The sequence below is a fragment of the Schistocerca nitens genome, chromosome 11, assembly GCF_023898315.1.
Source record: "Schistocerca nitens isolate TAMUIC-IGC-003100 chromosome 11, iqSchNite1.1, whole genome shotgun sequence".
NCBI lineage: Eukaryota > Metazoa > Arthropoda > Insecta > Orthoptera > Acrididae > Schistocerca > Schistocerca nitens.
The window spans coordinates 148179110-148202511 of record NC_064624.1 but is presented as its reverse complement, the minus strand read 5'-3'; the positions used below and the strand labels follow the sequence as shown (position 1 = coordinate 148202511).

Genomic DNA, 23402 nt, shown 5'->3' with positions numbered 1-23402 from the left:
ACGGCACTTTGAACAGTGGACGTTACATTTCAGATGTGTTACGACCCGTGGCTCTACCCTTCATTCGATCTCTGCGAAACCCTACATTTCAGCAGGATAATGCACGGCCGCACGTTGCAGGTCCTGTACGGGCCTTTCTGGATACAGAAAATGTTCGACTGCTACCCTGGCCAGCACATTCTCCAGATCTCTCACCAATCGGAAACGTCTGGTCAATGGTGGCCGAGTAACTGGTTTGTCACAATACGCCAGTCACTACTCTCGATGAACTGTGGTATCGTGTTGAAGCTGCACGGGCAGCTGTACCTGTACACGCCATCCGAGCTCTGTTTGACTCAATGCCCAGGCGTACCAAGGCCGGTATTACGGCCAGAGGTGGTTGTTCTGGGTACTGATTTCTCAGGACCTATGCACCGAAATTGCGTGAAAATGTAATCACATGTCAGTTCTAGTATAATATATTTGTCCAATGAATACCCCTTTATCATCTGCATTTCTTCTTGGTGTAGCAATTTTAATGGCCAGTAGCGTATATAATAAAATTATCGGCACTCGATATTGCCACCGATATCGATGTATCGATATATAGTGTAAGCCCATATCGCCAGTTTATAATGATATTTTTTGCAAGGAATATCGATATTTTATCAATGCCCCTAGCGTCTCAACTGTACTAAATACACTGGTGTCCAGAATTAAAGCAACAAACTATTGTTTCCCTGTCCTGTGTCTAATTCGCGATATGATCGTACAAACTGCAACACATGTCTGTACGATCGTGTTCCGCACAGAAGATGGCGCTCTATCAGCGGACAACCACGCCTGAGATGACGTCAGGGCACGTATCAAGCAGGGTAGTGTTTCCCGGGTAGCCCCACACCCACAGTCGCTGAGTACACAGTCACAGGCCGTACAGTATGGAACAGTGAAGACGCCTATCAGACTCTCTGCGGTGGAGGGACACAGGAAGAATATAAGCAGGATCATCACAAACTGATGTCGGCCCACGGCTTAAAATGAATAGTTGTGTTGCTTTTCGGATGTTGCGAGAGACCGAAACCGTATCCTGAAGACCAGGGCAGAGCCGAGCACGTGTGACTTCAGAAGAGAGGCCCGTGATTTGGCTGTTTGGGCACAACTGCCATCTGACCTCGTAGCATCCATCGGCCATGTTGTAACGAGACAAACGTTGTCCAGAAGGCTTCAGCACAGTGGCCTTTATTGATGAAGACCTGCTATGTGTGTACCTCTGACGCGTCTTCACAGAAGGAAACATCTAGAGCGCAGTCGTCGACATGCTACTTGTACGGTCGAACAGCGGCCAATGTTCTTCCCACAGATCACTCCCAATTCGGCCTGGAGAGTGATTCTCAGTGGACCAGCATCTGTAGAGAACGTGGAAGATTTTTGGACCCATACATTGTGGAAAGAGACCAGTATCGAGGAGGATCCCTAATCTACATCTACATCTACATGATTACTCTGCAATTCACATTTAAGTGCATGGCAGAGGATTCATCGAACCACAATCATACTATCTCCCTACCATTCCACTCCCGAACAGCGCGCGGGAAAAACGAACACCTAAACCTTTCTGTTCGAGCCCTGATTTCTCTTATTTTATTTTGATGATCATTCCTACCTATTTTGGGGAAGGAATAAGGTGTTTCATTACGATGCAACAGCGGAACTACATGGATTGTCTACACGTACGACCGTAGGCGGTGACAGTGGGCGATGTAAAATGTTGAGAGACAGTGACAGGGTCGACACCTGGAAAGCAAATACAATTATATACCATTTCTCACACTTTGCACCGGATCTAAATTGTCTGTATTACTTATTAAAATACTCGCAGCGTGCTTACTGGGGCTACTAACGAAAAAATATTTGAGGTAAGCGGCAGTCGTAAGAGCTACACAAGTGTGTGAGTTCGAGGTCATCGGTGACACCATGCATTACCTCCGGGATCACGTGATGGTGACATCTACATCTACATCTACATGACTACTCCGCAGTTCACATTTAAGTGCTTGGCAGAGGGTTCATCGAACGACAATCATACTATCTCCCTACCATTCCACTCCCGAACAGCGTGCGGGAAAAACGAACACCTAAATCTTTCTGTTCGAGCCCTGATTTCTCTTATTTTATTTTGATGATCATTCCTACCTATTCTGGGGAAGGAATAAGGTGTTTCATTACGATGCAACAGCGGAACTACATGCATTGTCTACACGTACGACCGTAGGCGGTGACAGTGGGCGATGTAAAATGTTGAGAGACAGTGACAGGGTCGATACCTGGAAAGCAAATACAATTATATACCATTTCTCACACTTTACACCGGATCTAAATTGTCTGTATTACTTATTAAAATAGACGCAGCGTGCTTACTGGGGCTACTAACGAAAAAATATTTGAGGTAAGCGGCAGTCGTAAGAGCTACACAAGTGTGTGAGTTCGAGGTCATCGGTGACACCATGCATTACCTCCGGGATCACGTGATGGTGACATCTACATCTACATCTACATGACTACTCCGCAGTTCACATTTAAGTGCTTGGCAGAGGGTTCATCGAACCACAATCATACTATCTCCCTACCATTCCACTCCCGAACAGCGTGCGGGAAAAACGAACACCTAAACCTTTCTGTTCGAGCCCTGATTTCTCTTATTTTATTTTGATGATCATTCCTACCTATTTTGGGGAAGGAATAAGGTGTTTCATTACGATGCAACAGCGGAACTACATGCATTGTCTACACGTACGACCGTAGGCGGTGACAGTGGGCGATGTAAAATGTTGAGAGACAGTGACAGGGTCGATACCTGGAAAGCAAATACAATTATATACCATTTCTCACACTTTACACCGGATCTAAATTGTCTGTATTACTTATTAAAATAGACGCAGCGTGCTTACTGGGGCTACTAACGAAAAAATATTTGAGGTAAGCGGCAGTCGTAAGAGCTACACAAGTGTGTGAGTTCGAGGTCATCGGTGACACCATGCATTACCTCCGGGATCACGTGATGGTGACATCTACATCTACATCTACATGACTACTCCGCAGTTCACATTTAAGTGCTTGGCAGAGGGTTCATCGAACCACAATCATACTATCTCCCTACCATTCCACTCCCGAACAGCGCGCGGGAAAAACGAACACCTAAACCTTTCTGTTCGAGCCCTGATTTCTCTTATTTTATTTTGATGATCATTCCTACCTATTTTGGGGAAGGAATAAGGTGTTTCATTACGATGCAACAGCGGAACTACATGCATTGTCTACACGTACGACCGTAGGCGGTGACAGTGGGCGATGTAAAATGTTGAGAGACAGTGACAGGGTCGACACCTGGAAAGCAAATACAATTATATACCATTTCTCACACTTTACACCGGATCTAAATTATCTGTATTACTTATTAAAATACTCGCAGCGTGCTTACTGGGGCTACTAACGAAAAAATATTTGAGGTAAGCGGCAGTCGTAAGAGCTACACAAGTGTGTGAGTTCGAGGTCATCGGTGACACCATGCATTACCTCCGGGATCACGTGATGGTGACATCTACATCTACATCTACATGACTACTCCGCAGTTCACATTTAAGTGCTTGGCAGAGGGTTCATCGAACCACAATCATACTATCTCCCTACCATTCCACTCCCGAACAGCGTGCGGGAAAAACGAACACCTAAATCTTTCTGTTCGAGCCCTGATTTCTCTTATTTTATTTTGATGATCATTCCTACCTATTCTGGGGAAGGAATAAGGTGTTTCATTACGATGCAACAGCGGAACTACATGCATTGTCTACACGTACGACCGTAGGCGGTGACAGTGGGCGATGTAAAATGTTGAGAGACAGTGACAGGGTCGATACCTGGAAAGCAAATACAATTATATACCATTTCTCACACTTTACACCGGATCTAAATTGTCTGTATTACTTATTAAAATAGACGCAGCGTGCTTACTGGGGCTACTAACGAAAAAATATTTGAGGTAAGCGGCAGTCGTAAGAGCTACACAAGTGTGTGAGTTCGAGGTCATCAGTGACACCATGCATTACCTCCGGGATCACGTGATGGTGACATCTACATCTACATGACTACTCCGCAGTTCACATTTAAGTGCTTGGCAGAGGGTTCATCGAACCACAATCATACTATCTCCCTACCATTCCACTCCCGAACAGCGTGCGGGAAAAACGAACACCTAAACCTTTCTGTTCGAGCCCTGATTTCTCTTATTTTATTTTGATGATCATTCCTACCTATTTTGGGGAAGGAATAAGGTGTTTCATTACGATGCAACAGCGGAACTACATGCATTGTCTACACGTACGACCGTAGGCGGTGACAGTGGGCGATGTAAAATGTTGAGAGACAGTGACAGGGTCGACACCTGGAAAGCAAATACAATTATATACCATTTCTCACACTTTACACCGGATCTAAATTGTCTGTATTACTTATTAAAATACTCGCAGCGTGCTTACTGGGGCTACTAACGAAAAAATATTTGAGGTAAGCGGCAGTCGTAAGAGCTACACAAGTGTGTGAGTTCGAGGTCATCGGTGACACCATGCATTACCTCCGGGATCACGTGATGGTGACATCTACATCTACATCTACATGACTACTCCGCAGTTCACATTTAAGTGCTTGGCAGAGGGTTCATCGAACCACAATCATACTATCTCCCTACCATTCCACTCCCGAACAGCGCGCGGGAAAAACGAACACCTAAATCTTTCTGTTCGAGCCCTGATTTCTCTTATTTTATTTTGATGATCATTCCTACCTATTTTGGGGAAGGAATAAGGTGTTTCATTACGATGCAACAGCGGAACTACATGCATTGTCTACACGTACGACCGTAGGCGGTGACAGTGGGCGATGTAAAATGTTGAGAGACAGTGACAGGGTCGACACCTGGAAAGCAAATACAATTATATACCATTTCTCACACTTTACACCGGATCTAAATTGTCTGTATTACTTATTAAAATACTCGCAGCGTGCTTACTGGGGCTACTAACGAAAAAATATTTGAGGTAAGCGGCAGTCGTAAGAGCTACACAAGTGTGTGAGTTCGAGGTCATCGGTGACACCATGCATTACCTCCGGGATCACGTGATGGTGACATCTACATCTACATCTACATGACTACTCTGCAGTTCACATTTAAGTGCTTGGCAGAGGGTTCATCGAACCACAATCATACTATCTCCCTACCATTCCACTCCCGAATAGCGCGCGGGAAAAACGAACACCTAAATCTTTCTGTTCGAGCCCTGATTTCTCTTATTTTATTTTGATGATCATTCCTACCTATTTTGGGGAAGGAATAAGGTGTTTCATTACGATGCAACAGCGGAACTACATGCATTGTCTACACGTACGACCGTAGGCGGTGACAGTGGGCGATGTAAAATGTTGAGAGACAGTGACAGGGTCGACACCTGGAAAGCAAATACAATTATATACCAATTCTCACACTTTACACCGGATCTAAATTGTCTGTATTACTTATTAAAATACTCGCAGCGTGCTTACTGGGGTTACTAACGAAAAAATATTTGAGGTAAGCGGCAGTCGTAAGAGCTACACAAGTGTGTGAGTTCGAGGTCATCGGTGACACCATGCATTACCTTCGGGATCACGTGATGGTGACATCTACATCTACATCTACATGACTACTCTGCAGTTCACATTTAAGTGCTTGGCAGAGGGTTCATCGAACCACAATCATACTATCTCCCTACCATTCCACTCCCGAACAGCGCGCGGGAAAAACGAACACCTAAATCTTTCTGTTCGAGCCCTGATTTCTCTTATTTTATTTTGATGATCATTCCTACCTATTTTGGGGAAGGAATAAGGTGTTTCATTACGATGCAACAGCGGAACTACATGCATTGTCTACACGTACGACCGTAGGCGGTGACAGTGGGCGATGTAAAATGTTGAGAGACAGTGACAGGGTCGACACCTGGAAAGCAAATACAATTATATACCATTTCTCACACTTTACACCGGATCTAAATTGTCTGTATTACTTATTAAAATACCCGCAGCGTGCTTACTGGGGTTACTAACGAAAAAATATTTGAGGTAAGCGGCAGTCGTAAGAGCTACACAAGTGTGTGAGTTCGAGGTCATCGGTGACACCATGCATTACCTCCGGGATCACGTGATGGTGACATCTACATCTACATCTACATGACTACTCCGCAGTTCACATTTAAGTGCTTGGCAGAGGGTTCATCGAACCACAATCATACTATCTCCCTACCATTCCTCTCCCGAACAGCGCGCGGGAAAAACGAACACCTAAATCTTTCTGTTCGAGCCCTGATTTCTCTTATTTTATTTTGATGATCATTCCTACCTATTTTGGGGAAGGAATAAGGTGTTTCATTACGATGCAACAGCGGAACTACATGCATTGTCTACACGTACGACCGTAGGCGGTGACAGTGGGCGATGTAAAATGTTGAGACACAGTGACAGGGTCGACACCTGGAAAGCAAATACAATTATATACCATTTCTCACACTTTACACCGGATCTAAATTGTCTGTATTACTTATTAAAATACTCGCAGCGTGCTTACTGGGGCTACTAACGAAAAAATATTTGAGGTAAGCGGCAGTCGTAAGAGCTACACAAGTGTGTGAGTTCGAGGTCATCGGTGACACCATGCATTACCTCCGGGATCACGTGATGGTGACATCTACATCTACATCTACATGACTACTCTGCAGTTCACATTTAAGTGCTTGGCAGAGGGTTCATCGAACCACAATCATACTATCTCCCTACCATTCCACTCCCGAACAGCGCGCGGGAAAAACGAACACCTAAATCTTTCTGTTCGAGCCCTGATTTCTCTTATTTTATTTTGATGATCATTCCTACCTATTTTGGGGAAGGAATAAGGTGTTTCATTACGATGCAACAGCGGAACTACATGCATTGTCTACACGTACGACCGTAGGCGGTGACAGTGGGCGATGTAAAATGTTGAGAGACAGTGACAGGGTCGACACCTGGAAAGCAAATACAATTATATACCATTTCTCACACTTTACACCGGATCTAAATTGTCTGTATTACTTATTAAAATACTCGCAGCGTGCTTACTGGGGCTACTAACGAAAAAATATTTGAGGTAAGCGGCAGTCGTAAGAGCTACACAAGTGTGTGAGTTCGAGGTCATCGGTGACACCATGCATTACCTCCGGGATCACGTGATGGTGACATCTACATCTACATGACTACTCCGCAGTTCACATTTAAGTGCTTGGCAGAGGGTTCATCGAACGACAATCATACTATCTCCCGACCATTCCACTCCCGAACAGCGCGCGGGAAAAACGAACACCTAAACCTTTCTGTTCGAGCCCTGATTTCTCTTATTTTATTTTGATGATCATTCCTACCTATTTTGGGGAAGGAATAAGGTGTTTCATTACGATGCAACAGCGGAACTACATGCATTGTCTACACGTACGACCGTAGGCGGTGACAGTGGGCGATGTAAAATGTTGAGAGACAGTGACAGGGTCGACACCTGGAAAGCAAATACAATTATATACCATTTCTCACACTTTACACCGGATCTAAATTGTCTGTATTACTTATTAAAATACTCGCAGCGTGCTTACTGGGGCTACTAACGAAAAAATATTTGAGGTAAGCGGCAGTCGTAAGAGCTACACAAGTGTGTGAGTTCGAGGTCATCGGTGACACCATGCATTACCTCCGGGATCACGTGATGGTGACATCTACATCTACATCTACATGACTACTCCGCAGTTCACATTTAAGTGCTTGGCAGAGGGTTCATCGAACCACAATCATACTATCTCCCGACCATTCCACTCCCGAACAGCGCGCGGGAAAAACGAACACCTAAACCTTCCTGTTCGAGCCCTGATTTCTCTTATTTTATTTTGATGATCATTCCTACCTATTTTGGGGAAGGAATAAGGTGTTTCATTACGATGCAACAGCGGAACTACATGCATTGTCTACACGTACGACCGTAGGCGGTGACAGTGGGCGATGTAAAATGTTGAGAGACAGTGACAGGGTCGACACCTGGAAAGCAAATACAATTATATACCATTTCTCACACTTTACACCGGATCTAAATTGTCTGTATTACTTATTAAAATACTCGCAGCGTGCTTACTGGGGCAACTAACGAAAAAATATTTGAGGTAAGCGGCAGTCGTAAGAGCTACACAAGTGTGTGAGTTCGAGGTCATCGGTGACACCATGCATTACCTCCGGGATCACGTGATGGTGACATCTACATCTACATGACTACTCCGCAGTTCACATTTAAGTGCTTGGCAGAGGGTTCATCGAACCACAATCATACTATCTCCCGACCATTCCACTCCCGAACAGCGCGCGGGAAAAACGAACACCTAAACCTTTCTGTTCGAGCCCTGATTTCTCTTATTTTATTTTGATGATCATTCCTACCTATTTTGGGGAAGGAATAAGGTGTTTCATTACGATGCAACAGCGGAACTACATGCATTGTCTACACGTACGACCGTAGGCGGTGACAGTGGGCGATGTAAAATGTTGAGAGACAGTGACAGGGTCGACACCTGGAAAGCAAATACAATTATATACCATTTCTCACACTTTACACCGGATCTAAATTGTCTGTATTACTTATTAAAATACTCGCAGCGTGCTTACTGGGGCTACTAACGAAAAAATATTTGAGGTAAGCGGCAGTCGTAAGAGCTACACAAGTGTGTGAGTTCGAGGTCATCGGTGACACCATGCATTACCTCCGGGATCACGTGATGGTGACATCTACATCTACATCTACATGACTACTCCGCAGTTCACACTTAAGTGCTTGGCAGAGGGTTCATCGAACCACAATCATACTATCTCCCGACCATTCCACTCCCGAACAGCGCGCGGGAAAAACGAACACCTAAACCTTTCTGTTCGAGCCCTGATTTCTCTTATTTTATTTTGATGATCATTCCTACCTATGTAGGTTGGGCTCAACAAAATATTTTCGCATTCGGAAGAGAAAGTTCGTGACTGAAATTTCGTAAATAGATCTCGCCGCGACGAAAAACGTCTTTTCTTTAACGAGTTCCATCCCAACTCGCGTATCATATCTGCCACACTCTCTCCCCTATTACGTGATAATGCAAAACGAGTTGCCCTTTTTTGCACCCTTTCGATGTCCTCCGTCAATCCCACCTGGTAAGGATCCCACACCGCGCAGCAATATTCTAACAGAGGACGCACGAGTGTAGTGTAAGCTGTCTCTTTAGTGGACTTGTTGCATCTACTAAGTGTCCTGCCAATGAAACACAACCTTTGGCTCGCCTTCCCCACAATATTATCTATGTGGTCTTTCCAACTGAAGTTGTTCCTAATTTTTACACCCAGGTACTTAGTTGAATTGACAGCCTTGAGAATTGTACTATTTATCGAGTAATCGAATTCCAACGGATTTCTTTTGGAACTCATGTGGATCACCTCACACTTTTCGTTATTTCGTTTCGTTATGGTGAGGGCAGGGATCGTATTGACCTGTTGAACACCTCTTCATGAAATTATACTGGTAAATCAGCAAGGTTTGAGTGCTGTCAGGTGTCGTGACAAGATCTTGGGACCTCGTGTAGTTGTTGCAACGTGCTGTGGGCCCAGACTTGGTATGATGGAGGAATAATTCTTGACCTGATAGCGCACAGGTGGTTGGTGTCTTTTTAGGAAATGGAAGATACTGCACCCATGGCGCGGCCTGCTCTCTCTGCGGATTTTAATCCCATAGAGTATGTCTGGGACGCACTGTGGAGACGGCTCGCATTACGTCAGCATCCACTAATCACTCTCCCACTTGCGAGCAGCTCTGCAGGAAGAATGGGCGTTACTGCCTCACTGTGGTATTGATGACATCATTCATAGCATGCTCCGTCGTTGTCAGGTCTGTATTGCTGACAGAGGTGGTCACAACCGATACTGAACACATTAAACAGTTGTCAGGGCCTGTGTGCAAATCCTTTAAGGGGCTCCGGAACGCCCTATACTTCCAATGCTAAAATAACGCTTTTAAATTACATCTTTCCTCACAAAGTATTTGAGGTAGGAAGTTGAACTTTTTACAGATTATTTTTTGGAATATGGGTTACAACATAACACAGGGATTTTACAAAATTTTTGTTCAGTTATTAAAGATGATTTTTTTCAATTGTAATGAAAATTCACATTTTCTTGCAATTTTTTATTTATATATTCAAAAATATACAGTTTTTTGGATAAAGGCTGTGTTAAATTATGCAGAAGGTACTGTGTAACATTTACTGAAAGTTTGAAACAAATATGTTTGGAAGATCCTTAGAAAACATGTAATCAGTATGAGAAAATAAAAGTTTTGGGAATCGAGCGACAAAGATTGGATTAACTTTTTAGTGCATTCCAGGTCCATAGGATGGATTATCTTCATCCTCTGCAAACTCCTCCTCCAGCTTCCTCTTGTTCCTCCTCCTGTTTACTCTTGCTTGTATTTCTAGACTCTTTACAGCCCTGTCTGCAGCCCGAAGGCGTTCCTTGTCTAAAGCAAGCATCGCTCGTACCATGTTAGAACCTATCTTCATTCCCATATTTCTAAATACCTTGCACCTTACAATGTTGCCATCATTGAAAGTCGCAACAGCATCATACACACCAAAGTGAAGTGTTTCTATTCCAACAAATACAGTCTTGGGGATTCTCGACCATATAACACTATTTACACTTTCATTGGGGTTTTGAGTTTTTCCGTGAATACACTTTTTCAACAGTTTAGGTGCTGCTAAGTCTCTGAAAATAGGTTTCATCACCTCCATTATTGCATGAGGCAGACTATGCTTATGAGTGTACACGTCACCAGTTAGCAATCATTTGTTATATTTACACCAACTGTCTTCTTCTTTGGGACACAAGCTATGTTGGGGATTTTCATCGTCTTTATTGTTTACAGTAATAACACATACCTTTGGCTTTCCAACATTTCTCCTTTTCTTAAAAGCCTTCAGAGGATTTTTAATAACTTTACTTTTACTCATTATTATACTTGAACAAAACAGAGACTCAAGAAACAGAATTAATTACGAATATTTTCGAGATAACGACAGAGTAAATAAACATGAAACAATCGACAATCACACCAGCGATATATATTGAACCATCACAGGTTAGCCACAACACATACTTTATCTCACATCACTAAAACGTACCTGATGAACACGGACGTTAATAATAACACCATTTGACAGCAGTTTAACAGCGCCACAGTGGGTCACGCCCATGTAGAACACATTTCAAAAAAAATTTAAAAATAGTTGTAGTCTTCGGAATTGAATAAATTATATATCTATTAAAAGGTAATAGTCTGCAGATTCAGAAAACGCAAAAAAGTAAAAATTGAACTTTTCATGATTTTGAGCCTTTCCGGAGCCCCTTAAGTTGGAAAAAAACGAAGAATATTTTTGTCTAACGTTATGCATGTTGCAGTTGATTATGTTCTGTATTATTTACATTCTTCCTACTGTGCTATCACCTGTTTATACTGTTTTGTGGCAAAATAAATGCAACATTGCCATATTCCTGTTTGTTGCTATAATTTTGGACACCAGTGTACATACAGCGATAAAATTTACTCGGTACTGCTACACCCCTGATGAGAACGAAAGCATCCAAGGAGATTATCCCATTGTCCATTATAATTATCCGGGCTGTTATGCCGTGGTCGGTTGATGAATTCTGTGTCAATTCCCAACGTTTCGTCCCCGTCTGCGGCAGACATCTTCAAGGGGGTCTGTAGCTCGATGGAAGGTCCAACACACCCGCTGGCTAGCTACTGACTGCCGCTAAATTCCGTGTCCGCGCGCTCCCGCGCCGAGGCGTGACGTCACGTGTTTCGAAAACGTCAGTGCAATTGGCCGCTGTCCGCTGCCGTTGCCATCACCCAGTAGTGGACGGGTGGTACACATCTTCTTCAACACCGACATCCATACACCGTTTAATTTCACACCCTCCTCCTTTCGATTGAAATTATTAGGGTGTTTGGCGATTTCGATTGCCTCCCTGTAGAGCCTTTCGTAATATCCGCTTGTGGCCGCTAGTACTTGCGTCTCCTCGAAACGAATTTAGTGGTTCCCTGGCTGGAAAGCATGCTCCGCAACAGCCGATCGTTCCGTTTCTCCTCTTCTACAATTGCCCCTGCGCTCTTCCAGACGTTTTGAAACAGTTCTTTCAGTGGTACCCACATAAACATGTCCACAGCTGCATGGGATCCTATACACTCCAGCTTTTTCCAATGGTTTGCGAGCGTCCTTGGCAGGCTTATGGTATTCCTGTATCTTCCTGGTGGGCTTATAAATTACGGTAATATTCCGCTTTGTCAAGATCCTCCTTATTATTTCCGTTTCATTTTTAACAAACGGCAGGAAAACCTTAGATTTTGCTGTAGCCCGTACGTCACTATGATTTCTGCGTGGCTGTCTCAACGCACGTTTTATTTCGGCGTTCTTCGTTAGTGCATTGTGGAGATGTTCCATCTCAGCGTCGAGCAACTCAGGTTCACAAATATTTCTAGCTCTGTCCGCTAACGTCTTGATAACACCCCGCTTCTGTTGTGGGTGGTGTTTCGAATCCCGGTGCAAATAACGGTCCGTGTGTGTGGGTTTGCGGTACACTGAGTGGCCCAAACTACCATTTTCGTTTCTAAAAACAAGCACATCGAGGAAATGTAATTTGTCGTCTACCTCCTCCTCCACTGTAAACTGAATTCTCGAGTTTATGCTGTTTAGATGTTCGTGGAACCGGCTTAGTTGCTCCCTGCCATGTCTCCACAGCACAAACGTGTCATCCACGTATCGGAACCATACATTTCGTTTTTTGCTGGCAGTACCTAAGGCCTGTTCTTCGAATTTCTCCATAAAGAAGTTTTCAATTACGGGACTTGGAGGGCTTCCCATAGCCACGCCATCCGTTTGCTCATAAAACTGTTCATTCCACTTGAAGTATGTGGTCGTCAAACAACACTTAAACAGTTCTGAAATATCGGCAGGAAAAATTCGATCCAGCTCTTCCAATACATCGTTAAGTGGAACCATGGTAAACAGCGATACCATATCGAAGCTAACCAATATGTCCCCGGCTGGACCACTATGCCATTCAATCTGCTGATGAACTGTGTCGAATTTTTTATGTAAGAGCCGGAACGGCCCACATGTGGTTTTAACAGCGTAGTCAAAAACTTGGCTAACGAGTAGGTGGGCGAACCAATGGCACTTAGTATCGGTCTTAACGGCACATTTTCTTTATGAATTTTGAAGCCTCAGTGGTAGCGCAACCGAATTGCACAGACCTTTCTGTACACTCTCTTCAATGGAAGACGTTTTTATTAACCGCGACCCAGTTCTAAGAACGTTGTTAGTGGGGTCCTTATTCAGCTTCCTATATGTTTGCGGATCTAGTAGATCAGTAATTTTACTCTGATAGTCGGCCACATCCACAATCACCGTTGCGCTTCCATTGTCAGCTGGGAGAATCAAAATACTATCGTCGTCATTCAGGAGTTTTAAAGCTCTTCTCTCACCCACAGTTACATTACTCTTCGGCGGTTTTGCATTGGCTAATATCCTAACTGTTCTAGAGATCCCCTTGAAGAAGGGGACGAAACGTTGGGAACTGACACAGAATTCATCAACCGACCACAGCATAACAGCCTGGATAATTATCTACATCTAGATCTACATCTACATTTATACTCCGCAAGCCACCCAACGGTGTGTGGCGGAGGGCACTTCACGTGCCACTGTCATTACCTCCTTTTCCTGTTCCAGTCGCGTATGGTTCGCGGGAAGAACGACTGTCTGAAAGCCTCCGTGCGCGCTCGAATCTCTCTAAATTTACATTCGTGATCTCCTCGGGAGGTATAAGTAGGGGGAAGCAATATATTCGATACCTCATCCAGAAACGCAACCTCTCGAAACCTGGCGAGCAAGCTACACCGCGATGCAGAGTCTGCCACTCGAGTTTGCTAAACATCGCCGTAACGCTATCACGCTTACCAAATAACCCTGTGACGAAACGCGCTGCTCTTCTTTGGATCTTGTCTATCTCCTCCGTCAACCCGATCTGGTACGGATCCCACACTGATGAGCAATGCTCAAGTATAGGTCGAACGAGTGTTTTGTAAGCCACCTCCTTTGTGGATGGACTACATTTTCTAAGGACTCTCCCAATGAATCTCAACCTGGTACCCGCCTTACCAACAATTAATTTTATATGATCATTCCACTTCAAATCGTTCCGCACGCATACTCCCAGATATTTTACAGAAGTAACTGCTACCAGTGTTTGTTCCGCTATCATATAATCATACAATAAAGGATCCTTCTTTCTATGTATTCGCAATACATTACATTTGTCTATGTTAAGGGTCAGTTGCCACTCCCTGCACCAAGTGCCAATCCGCTGCAGATCTTCCCCTGTGGCACGTCAGAGGTTACTTTAACGTCTGTAGACGTCTCTCCATTCATAACAACACGCTGTGTTCTGTTTGCTAAAAACTCTTCAATCCAGCCACACAGCTGGTCTGATATTCCGTAGGCTCTTACTTTGTTTATCAGGCGACAGTGCGGAACTGTATCGAACGCCTTCCGGAAGTCAAGGAAAATAGCATCTACCTGGGAGCCTGTATCTAATATTTTCTGGGTCTCACGAACAAATAAAGCGAGTTGGGCCTCACACGATCGCTGTTTCCGGAATCCATGTTGATTCCTACAGAGTAGATTCTGGGTTTCCAAAAACGACATGATACGCGAGCAATAATGGACGTGCCATTTCCGGCCGTGAAAGTCTACATTTTAGTGACTATCCCATTGTCATTTTCTGATTCCGTGATGAGCTAGGACCAGCAGTCGTGTCGTGTCGTATGGTGTCGTGTCGTGTCGCAGTGCTGACCGGATCCCTCTGCTCTGCCGTGTTGCAGGAACCCCACGTGGTGGGGTCGCCGCACCGCCATGGAGCGCGGGCTGACGCTGGTGGCGACGGTGGCGCTCCTGGTGGCCGGCGCGCTCGCCATCTCGCTGGGCGCCCTCGTCGCCAGGCAGCAGCACCAGTCCGGTATGGCCGCCAGAACAAAAGCCAAACAAACGTAAACAAACCTCTCGCTGCACTTCAGATGCTGCTGCTGCTTGCGGGGTGGGAGTCTGGCAGTGAAACCTGCGGCTAGAGTTCTTTGGAGTCACTTCCCACTCTGAGACTCCTCTGTGTCATTCAGGCCTTTACACAATCTATATTGTTTCGGATACATGGAATTTCACAAATGCAGCCCAATCTGCATCCACTGCTGCAGTGTTGGTTCAGAAGTTCATTACACATAAACGTCATGACAACATATAAATCCCATATAAATAGAGAAAAAAATAATTCCAGAACTGTGATTTCTTAGACTTTCCCGGCGATTTGATGACATCTCGTGGAAATTGGGTTTTCTGCCGGATATCAGCGTCTTCCAAACACGATATTTCGACTTCATTACTTGACGTCTTCATCAGGTGTCCCTGAGACTGTCTCAGAAAACACCTGATGAAGATGTCAAGTAATGATGTCGAAATATCGTGTTTGGAAGACGCTGATATCTGGCAAAAAAAAAACCGATTTCCACGAGATGTCAATTCCAGAACTGTTAAAAAGGTGAAGCCCCCTGTGACATTCTATGTGTTACGGAGTATAAATCTCATAGAAATAGAAAAAAAAATAATTCCAGAACTGTTAAAAAGGTGAAGCCCCCTGTGACATTCTATGTCTTACAGAGTATAAATCCCATATAAATAGAGAAAAAAATAATTCCAGAACTGTTAAAAAGGTGAAGCCCCCTGTGACATTCTATGTGCTACGGAGTATAAATCCCATATAAATAGAGAAAAAAATAATTCCAGAACTGTTAAATAGCTGAAGCCCCCTGTGACATTCTATGTGTTACGGAGTATAAATCCCATATAAATAGAGAAAATAATAATTCCAGAACTGTTAAAAAGGTGAAGCCCCCTGTGACATTCTATGTGTTACAGAGTATAAATCCCATATAAATAGAGAAAAAAATAATTCCAGAACTGTTAAAAAGGTGAAGCCCCCTGTGACATTCTATGTGTTATGGAGTATAAATCCCATATAAATAGAGAAAAAAATAATTCCAGAACTGTTAAATAGCTGAAGCCCCCTGTGACATTCTATGTGCTACGGAGTATAAATCCCATATAAATAGAGAAAATAATAATTCCAGAACTGTTAAAAAGGTGAAGCCCCCTGTGACATTCTATGTGTTATAGAGTACAAATCCCATATAAATAGAGAAAAAAATAATTCCAGAACTGTTAAAAAGGTGAAGCCCCCTGTGACATTCTATGTGTTATGGAGTATAAATCCCATATAAATAGAGAAAAAAATAATTCCAGAACTGTTAAATAGCTGAAGCCCCCTGTGACATTCTATGTGCTACGGAGTATAAATCCCATATAAATAGAGAAAATAATAATTCCAGAACTGTTAAAAAGGTGAAGCCCCCTGTGACATTCTATGTGTTACAGAGTATAAATCCCATATAAATAAAAAAATAATTCCAGAACTGTTAAAAAGGTGAAGCCGCCTGTGACATTCTCTGTGTTATGGAGTATAAATCCCATATAAATAGAGACAAAAATAATTCCAGAACTGTTAAATAGCTGAAGCCCCTTGTGACATTCTATGTGTTACGGGGTATAAATCCCATATAAATAGAGAAAATAATAATTCCAGAACTGTTAAAAAGGTGAAGCCCCCTGTGACATTCTATGTGTTACAGAGTATAAATCCCATATAAATAGAGAAAATAATAATTCCAGAACTGTTAAAAAGGTGAAGCCCCTGTGACATCCTATGTGTTACGGAGTATAAATCCCATATAAATAGAGAAAATAATAATTCCAGAACTGTTAAAAAGGTGAAGCCCCTGTGACATTCTATGTGTTACGGAGTGTGCTGCCTCCTATTGCTGCCTACTGGCACTCCCACGATCAGCGAAAGTGTGACGTCCTTTTTCTATGCCCTACCAGTATTCTTCACCTTTTCAAGATATGTGGAAGTGAGGCGACATGATGCTATCTGTTATTGGAGACCAAATTTGTTGATAATGTCTGCTCTTTGCAGTAATTTGAGTCTATATTCGGCGCTACACAAATCTTTTAAAGTGTCTTTCGTTAATAAGTTTCGATTCAAATTATTGCTATTGGGTACCTGCATTGTTTTCCCACCAAAGATGCTCATTAACAGTTACTAGACGACCAATCCGTGTTTCAGAATGAGTGGATGTCTTTGGGTAGCGTAGCACATGTGCACAAGGTAATTCCTTCAAAAGACGCAGCGTTTGAAGCTTACTGGCAGATTAAAACTGTGTGCCAGACTGAGAGTCGAACTCGGGACCTTCGCCGTTCGTGGAAGTACAGCTGTGAGGACAGGACAGGAGTCGTGCTTGGGTAGCTCAGTTGGTAGAGTGCTTGCCCGCGAAAGGCGAGGGTTTCGACCTCGAGTCTCAGTCTGGCACACAGTTTTAATCGTCCAGGAAGTTTCATGTCAGTGCACACAACATTGCAGAGTGGAAATTTCACTAAGGACACAGGGGTCATGTAACACACCATGATGTTTTGTCTATTGACAATTATTCAGTATTCGCTGGGAATAAACGATTATTATTATTATGATTATTATTGTAGTCCAGAGATAATCCAATACAGAGTTCACTTTTCACGACACTGTGTTCGAAATTGTACGGATCTATAGCTTGTCCTCAAGCAGGTTTTTATTAAAGCAGTTTCTTTGATATGGTTCACTCCTATGAGTCGTGACACTTTAGCTCGACAATTAATGTCCACACAGGGTGTATAGCTGAAAGTCAAGCTGCAGTGTGATGTCTAAATAATAGCAACAACTGAAGTTTTTAAATTTAAATTAATGATATCGATCATTTATCGATTAAGAAGTTCTATGGACGTTAGCGTTATCTCAGTTCTGTCAGTTTTCGTATTTTTAACAAAAAACTTAAACGAACAGAAATTTACTTTTAATTTGCCCGGCTTCCAATGAAGTGGACTGTTTGACGCAGTGGTGCACAAACTTAATGGAGGCGAATACTCGGTAATGAGATGTTAAAAGCTCGGACACTAAAATTTCGGACACAAAGACCAACATATGCTAAAGACTGCCAGAAGCTAAAAACGTTAACAATATTTTTATATTGTTAACGTTTTTAGCTTCTGGCAGTCTTTAGCATATGTTGGTCTTTGTGTCCGAAATTTTAGTGTCCGAGCTTTTAACATCTCATTACCGAGTATTCGCCTCCATTAAGTTTGTGCACCACTGCGTCAAACAGTCCACTTCATTGGAAGCCGGGCAAATTAAAAGTAAATTTCTGTTCGTTTAAGTTTTTTGTTAAAAATACGAAAACTGACAGAACTGAGATAACGCTAACGTCCATAGAACTTCTTAATCGATAAATGATCGATATCATTAATTTAAATTTAAAAACTTCGTTAACAATATGTGGTTAGGTTCCTATAGTGGTTGTGAAACAAAAGCGACGTTCGTTAGAAAAAAAAAATGGTTCAAATGGCTCTGAGCACTATGGGACTCAACTGCTGAGGTCATTAGTCCCCTAGAACTTAGAACTAGTTAAACCTAACTAACCGAAGGACATCACAAACATCCATGCCCGAGGCAGGATTCGAACCTGCGACCGTAGCGGCCTTGCGGTTCCAGACTGCAGCGCCTTTAACCGCACGGCCACTTCGGCCGGCGTTCGTTAGAAACTCTTTGAATGAAGCACGTTGCTGCTTTTCATATAACACTCCATTGCATTGGCTCTTATATTCGTTTATTTAATTTTCTCTGCTTTAAAAAGGGGAATTCATGATTTTTCTGTAAGAATATATGAAAAACGGAAAATGTTCATGGCCGGTTCGAATAAATTTTAGTTTCAAAAAAAAAAGTGCGGTTTCGGGTGGGGAGGAAGGTTTATCAGCGAAAATGTGCGCCCTTTATATTTCATGAAAGATTCGAGATATTGGAAGAGAATTTTGGGAATCGATAGTAGGCTGAAGGGCAATTTAATTTTGTTGTATGGGTAACTGTTGTATCAATCAAAGTATAGGGGGCAATACATTTTCCTAAACGTAATGATGTACTATATTAACACAGATTAAAACTGTGTGCCCGACCGAGACTCGAACTCGGGACCCTTGCCTTTCGCGGGTAAGTGCTCTATCAACTGAGCTACCGAAGCACGACTCCGCTGGAGAGTGAAAATCTCATTCTGGAAACATCCCCAGGCTGTGGCTAAGCCATGTCTCCACATATCCTTTCTTTCAGGAGTGCTACTTCTGCAAGGTTCGCAGGAGAGCTTCTGTAAAGTTTGGAAGGTAGGAGACGAGGTACTGGCAGAAGTAAAGCTGTGAGTACCGGGCGTGAGTCGTGCTTCGGTAGCTCAGTTGATAGAGCACTTGCCCGCGAAAGGCAAGGGTCCCGAGTTCGAGTCTCGGTCGGGCACACACTTTTAATCTGCCAGGAAGTTTCATATCAGCGCACACTCCGCTGCAGAGTGAAAATCTCATTCTGGAAACATCCCCCAGGCTGTGGCTAAGCCATGTCTCCACATATCCTTTCTTTCAGGAGTGCTACTTCTGCAAGGTTCGCAGGAGAGCTTCTGTAAAGTTTGGAAGGTAGGAGACGAGGTACTGGCAGAAGTAAAGCTGTGAGTACCGGGCGTGAGTCGTGCTTCGGTAGCTCAGTTGATAGAGCACTTGCCCGCGAAAGGCAAGGGTCCCGAGTTCGAGTCTCGGTCGGGCACACACTTTTAATCTGCCAGGAAGTTTCATATCAGCGCACACTCCGCTGCAGAGTGAAAATCTCATTCTATATTAACACAGTTCGAAAGCTGTTGAAAGGGTGAATACGTTGACATAGCGATTCTTAATAGCATCCAAATGGAAAGACGCAGCAGCAGGAATTGGCTGTGGCAGTATAAACGCCGCCGATTGGGACTCTCTTGCTAGGTTCTGTCATTGTATGATCTGTAAGACAGGACTACATAACTGAAAAAGTCACCTGTTGTGGTACTGGTGTGGAAGTTCAAGTCAGCCGGCCGCGGTGGTCTCGCGGTTCTAGGCGCGCAGTCCGGAACCGTGCGACTGCTACGGTCGCAGGTTCGAATCCTGCCTCGGGCATGGATGTGTGTGATGTCCTTAGGTTAGTTAGATTTAAGTAGTTCTAAGTTCTAGGCGACTGATAACCACAGCAGTTGAGTCCCATAGTGCTCAGAGCCATTTGAACCATTTGAAGTTCAAGTCAGCACGGGTTCACAAACCAGGTGCCTGTTGCAGAGGCCTATAAGCAGCATTTTCGTCGAGAAGACACTGTCAGAGGCCCCTCAGTTCATCTGGGTGCTCAGTTGCTCCACAGTTGTGCCAACATTCGCCTGTACACACGTCTGCAGCCATGGTTCACCCCTGCCTTCTACAGGGTGTTGCAAAAAGGTACGGCCAAACTTTCACGAAACATTCCTCACACACAAATAAAGAAAAGATGTTATGTGGACATGTGTCCGGAAACGCTTAAGTTCCATGTTAGAGCTCATTTTAGTATGTACTGTACTTCCTCGATTCACCGCCAGTTGGCCCAGTGGAAGGAAGGTAATGTTGACTTCAGTGCTTGTGCTGACATGCGACTCATTGCTCTACAGTACTAGCATCGAGCACATCAGTACGTAGCATCAACAGGTTAGTGTTCACCACGAACGTGGTTTTGCAGTCAGTGCAATGTTTACAAATGCGGAGTTGGCAGATGGCCATTTGATGTACGGATTAGGACGGGGCAATAGCCGTGGCGCGGTACGTTTGTATCGAGACAGATTTCCAGAACGAAGGTGTCCCGACAGGAAGACGTTCGAAGCAATTGATCGGCGTCTTAGGGAGCACGGGACATTCCAGCCTATGACTCGCGACTGGGGAAGACCTAGAACGACGAGGACACCTGCAATGGACGGGGCAATTCTTCGTGCAGTTGACGATAACCCTAATGTCTGCGTCAGAGAAGTTGCTGCTGTACAAGGTAACGTTGACCACGTCACTGCATGGAGAGTGCTACGCGAGAACCAGTTGTTTCCGTACCGTGTACAGCGTCTGCAGGCACTATCAGCAGCTGATTGGCCTCCACGGGTACACTTCTGCGAATGGTTCATCCGACAATGTGTCAATCCTCATTTCAGTGCAAATGTTCTCTTTACGGATGAGGCTTCATTCCAACGTGATCAAATTGTAAATTTTCACAATCAACATGTGTGGGCTGACGAGAATCCGCACGCAGTTGTGCAATCACGTCATCAACACAGATTTTCTGTGAACGTTTGGTCAGGCATTGTTGGTGATGTCCCGATTGGGCCCCATGTTCTTCCACCTAAGCTCAATGGAGCACGCTGGTAGAACATGTGCGTTTACAAGTACGACACAACATGTGGTTCGTGCACGATGGAGCTCCTGCACATTTCAGTCGAATCGGATCGCTAGAGGCGGACCAATTCCATGCCTCCCACGCTCTACTGACCTCAACCGTCTTGACTTTCATTTATGGGGGCATTTGAAAGCTCTTGTCTACGCAACCCCGGTACCAAATGTAGAGACTCTTCGTGCTCGTATTGTGGACGGCTGTGATACAATACGCCATTCTCCAGGGCTGCATCAGCGCATCAGGGATTCCGTGCGACGGAGGGTGGATGCACGTATCCTCGCTAACGGAGGACGTTTTGAACATTTCCTGTAACAAAATGTTTGAAGTCACGCTGGTACGTTCTGTTGCTGTGTGTTTCCATTCCACGATTGATGTGATTTGAAGAGAAGTAATAAAATGAGCTCTAACAAGGAAAGTAAGCGTTTCCGGACACATGTCCACATAACATATTTTCTTTCTTTGTGTGTGAGGAATGTTTCCTGAAAGTTTGGCCGTACCTTTTTGTAACACCCTGTATAGCCTTTGGTGCATCACAGTGCCTCGGCGCCAGTTTTGGATAGAGACATTTTGCCACACACGGCATGCTTGAACCACAGCAGCATGTAAACAATTTACTGAGTTCGCCGTTTCAGAAATGGTTCCACCTTTGGCGTAAAAGCCAATGATCGTGCCCTTTTGGACGTCAGATAAATCACTCTGTTTCCACATTACGACAACGACTGCACCGTTTGCAGATCTCGGTGGCACGCTTTCTATACCCTCTACTGCTACTGGTGCCACATGCCATCTGTGAGTGGTTCATTGCATGTTGACAGCGCACATAAGCGGCGGCGCAGCAATGTGACTGGACCATGTACACTATGTGATCAAAAGTATCCGGACACTCCCAAAAACATACATTTTTCATAGTAGGTGCACTGTGCTGCCAGGTACTCCATATCGGCGACCTGAGTAGTCACTAGACATCGTGAGAGAGTTGAATCGGGTGCTCTGCCGGACTTCGAACATAGTCGGGTGCTTGGGCGTCATTTCTGTCATACGTCTGTACGCGAGATTTCCACACACGTAAACATCCCTAGGTGCACTGTTTCCGATGTGATAGTGAAGTCCAAACGTGAGAGGACACGTACAGCACAAAAAGCGTACAGACCAACCTCGTCTGTTGACTGACAGAGACAGCCAACAGTTGAAGGCGTCGTAGTGTGTAATAGGCAGACATCTATCCAGACCATCGCACAGGAATCCCAAAGGGCATCAGGATCCACTGCAAGTACGCCCCACTTGGTGCAAGGAGCGTAAACTACTGGACGATTAAACAGTGGAAAAATGTTATGTGGAGTGACGAATCACAGTAGACAATGTGGCGATCCGATGGCAGGGTGTGGGTATGGCGAATGCCTGGTGAACCTCATATCACAGCGTGTGCATTGCCAACAGTAAAATTCGGAGGCGGTGGTGTTACGGTGTGGTCGTGTTTATCATGAAGGAGGCTTGCACCCCTTGTTGTTTTGTGTGGCACTATCACAGCTCAGGCCTACGTTGACGTTTTAAGCACCTTCTTACTTCCCACGGTTGAAGAGCAATTCGGGGATGGCGATTGCATCTTTCAACACTATCGAGCACCTGTTCTTAATGCACCGCCTGTGGCGGAGTGGTTACGCGACAGTAACATCCCTGTAATGGATTCGCCTGCACAGAATCCTGACGTGAATACTATAGAACACCTTTGGGATGCTTTGAAAAGTCGTCTTCTTGCCAAATCTTACCGATCGACAGCAATACTTTTGTGGCGGCCTTCGTAGCGACAA

General features: G+C 44.2%; 1 protein-coding gene across 2 annotated transcripts in view; it reads left to right on the top strand.

Moving 5' to 3' along the window:
- LOC126213142 (neprilysin-2-like) overlaps window positions 1-23402 on the top strand; it is a 319779-nt gene that overhangs the window by 96468 nt on the left and 199909 nt on the right. For both annotated transcript variants that reach the window (XM_049940760.1, XM_049940759.1), the window contains exon 2: window positions 15050-15183. In XM_049940760.1, the coding sequence (XP_049796717.1) occupies window positions 15050-15183 (134 nt within the window). The remainder of the gene's footprint in view (window positions 1-15049; window positions 15184-23402) is intronic.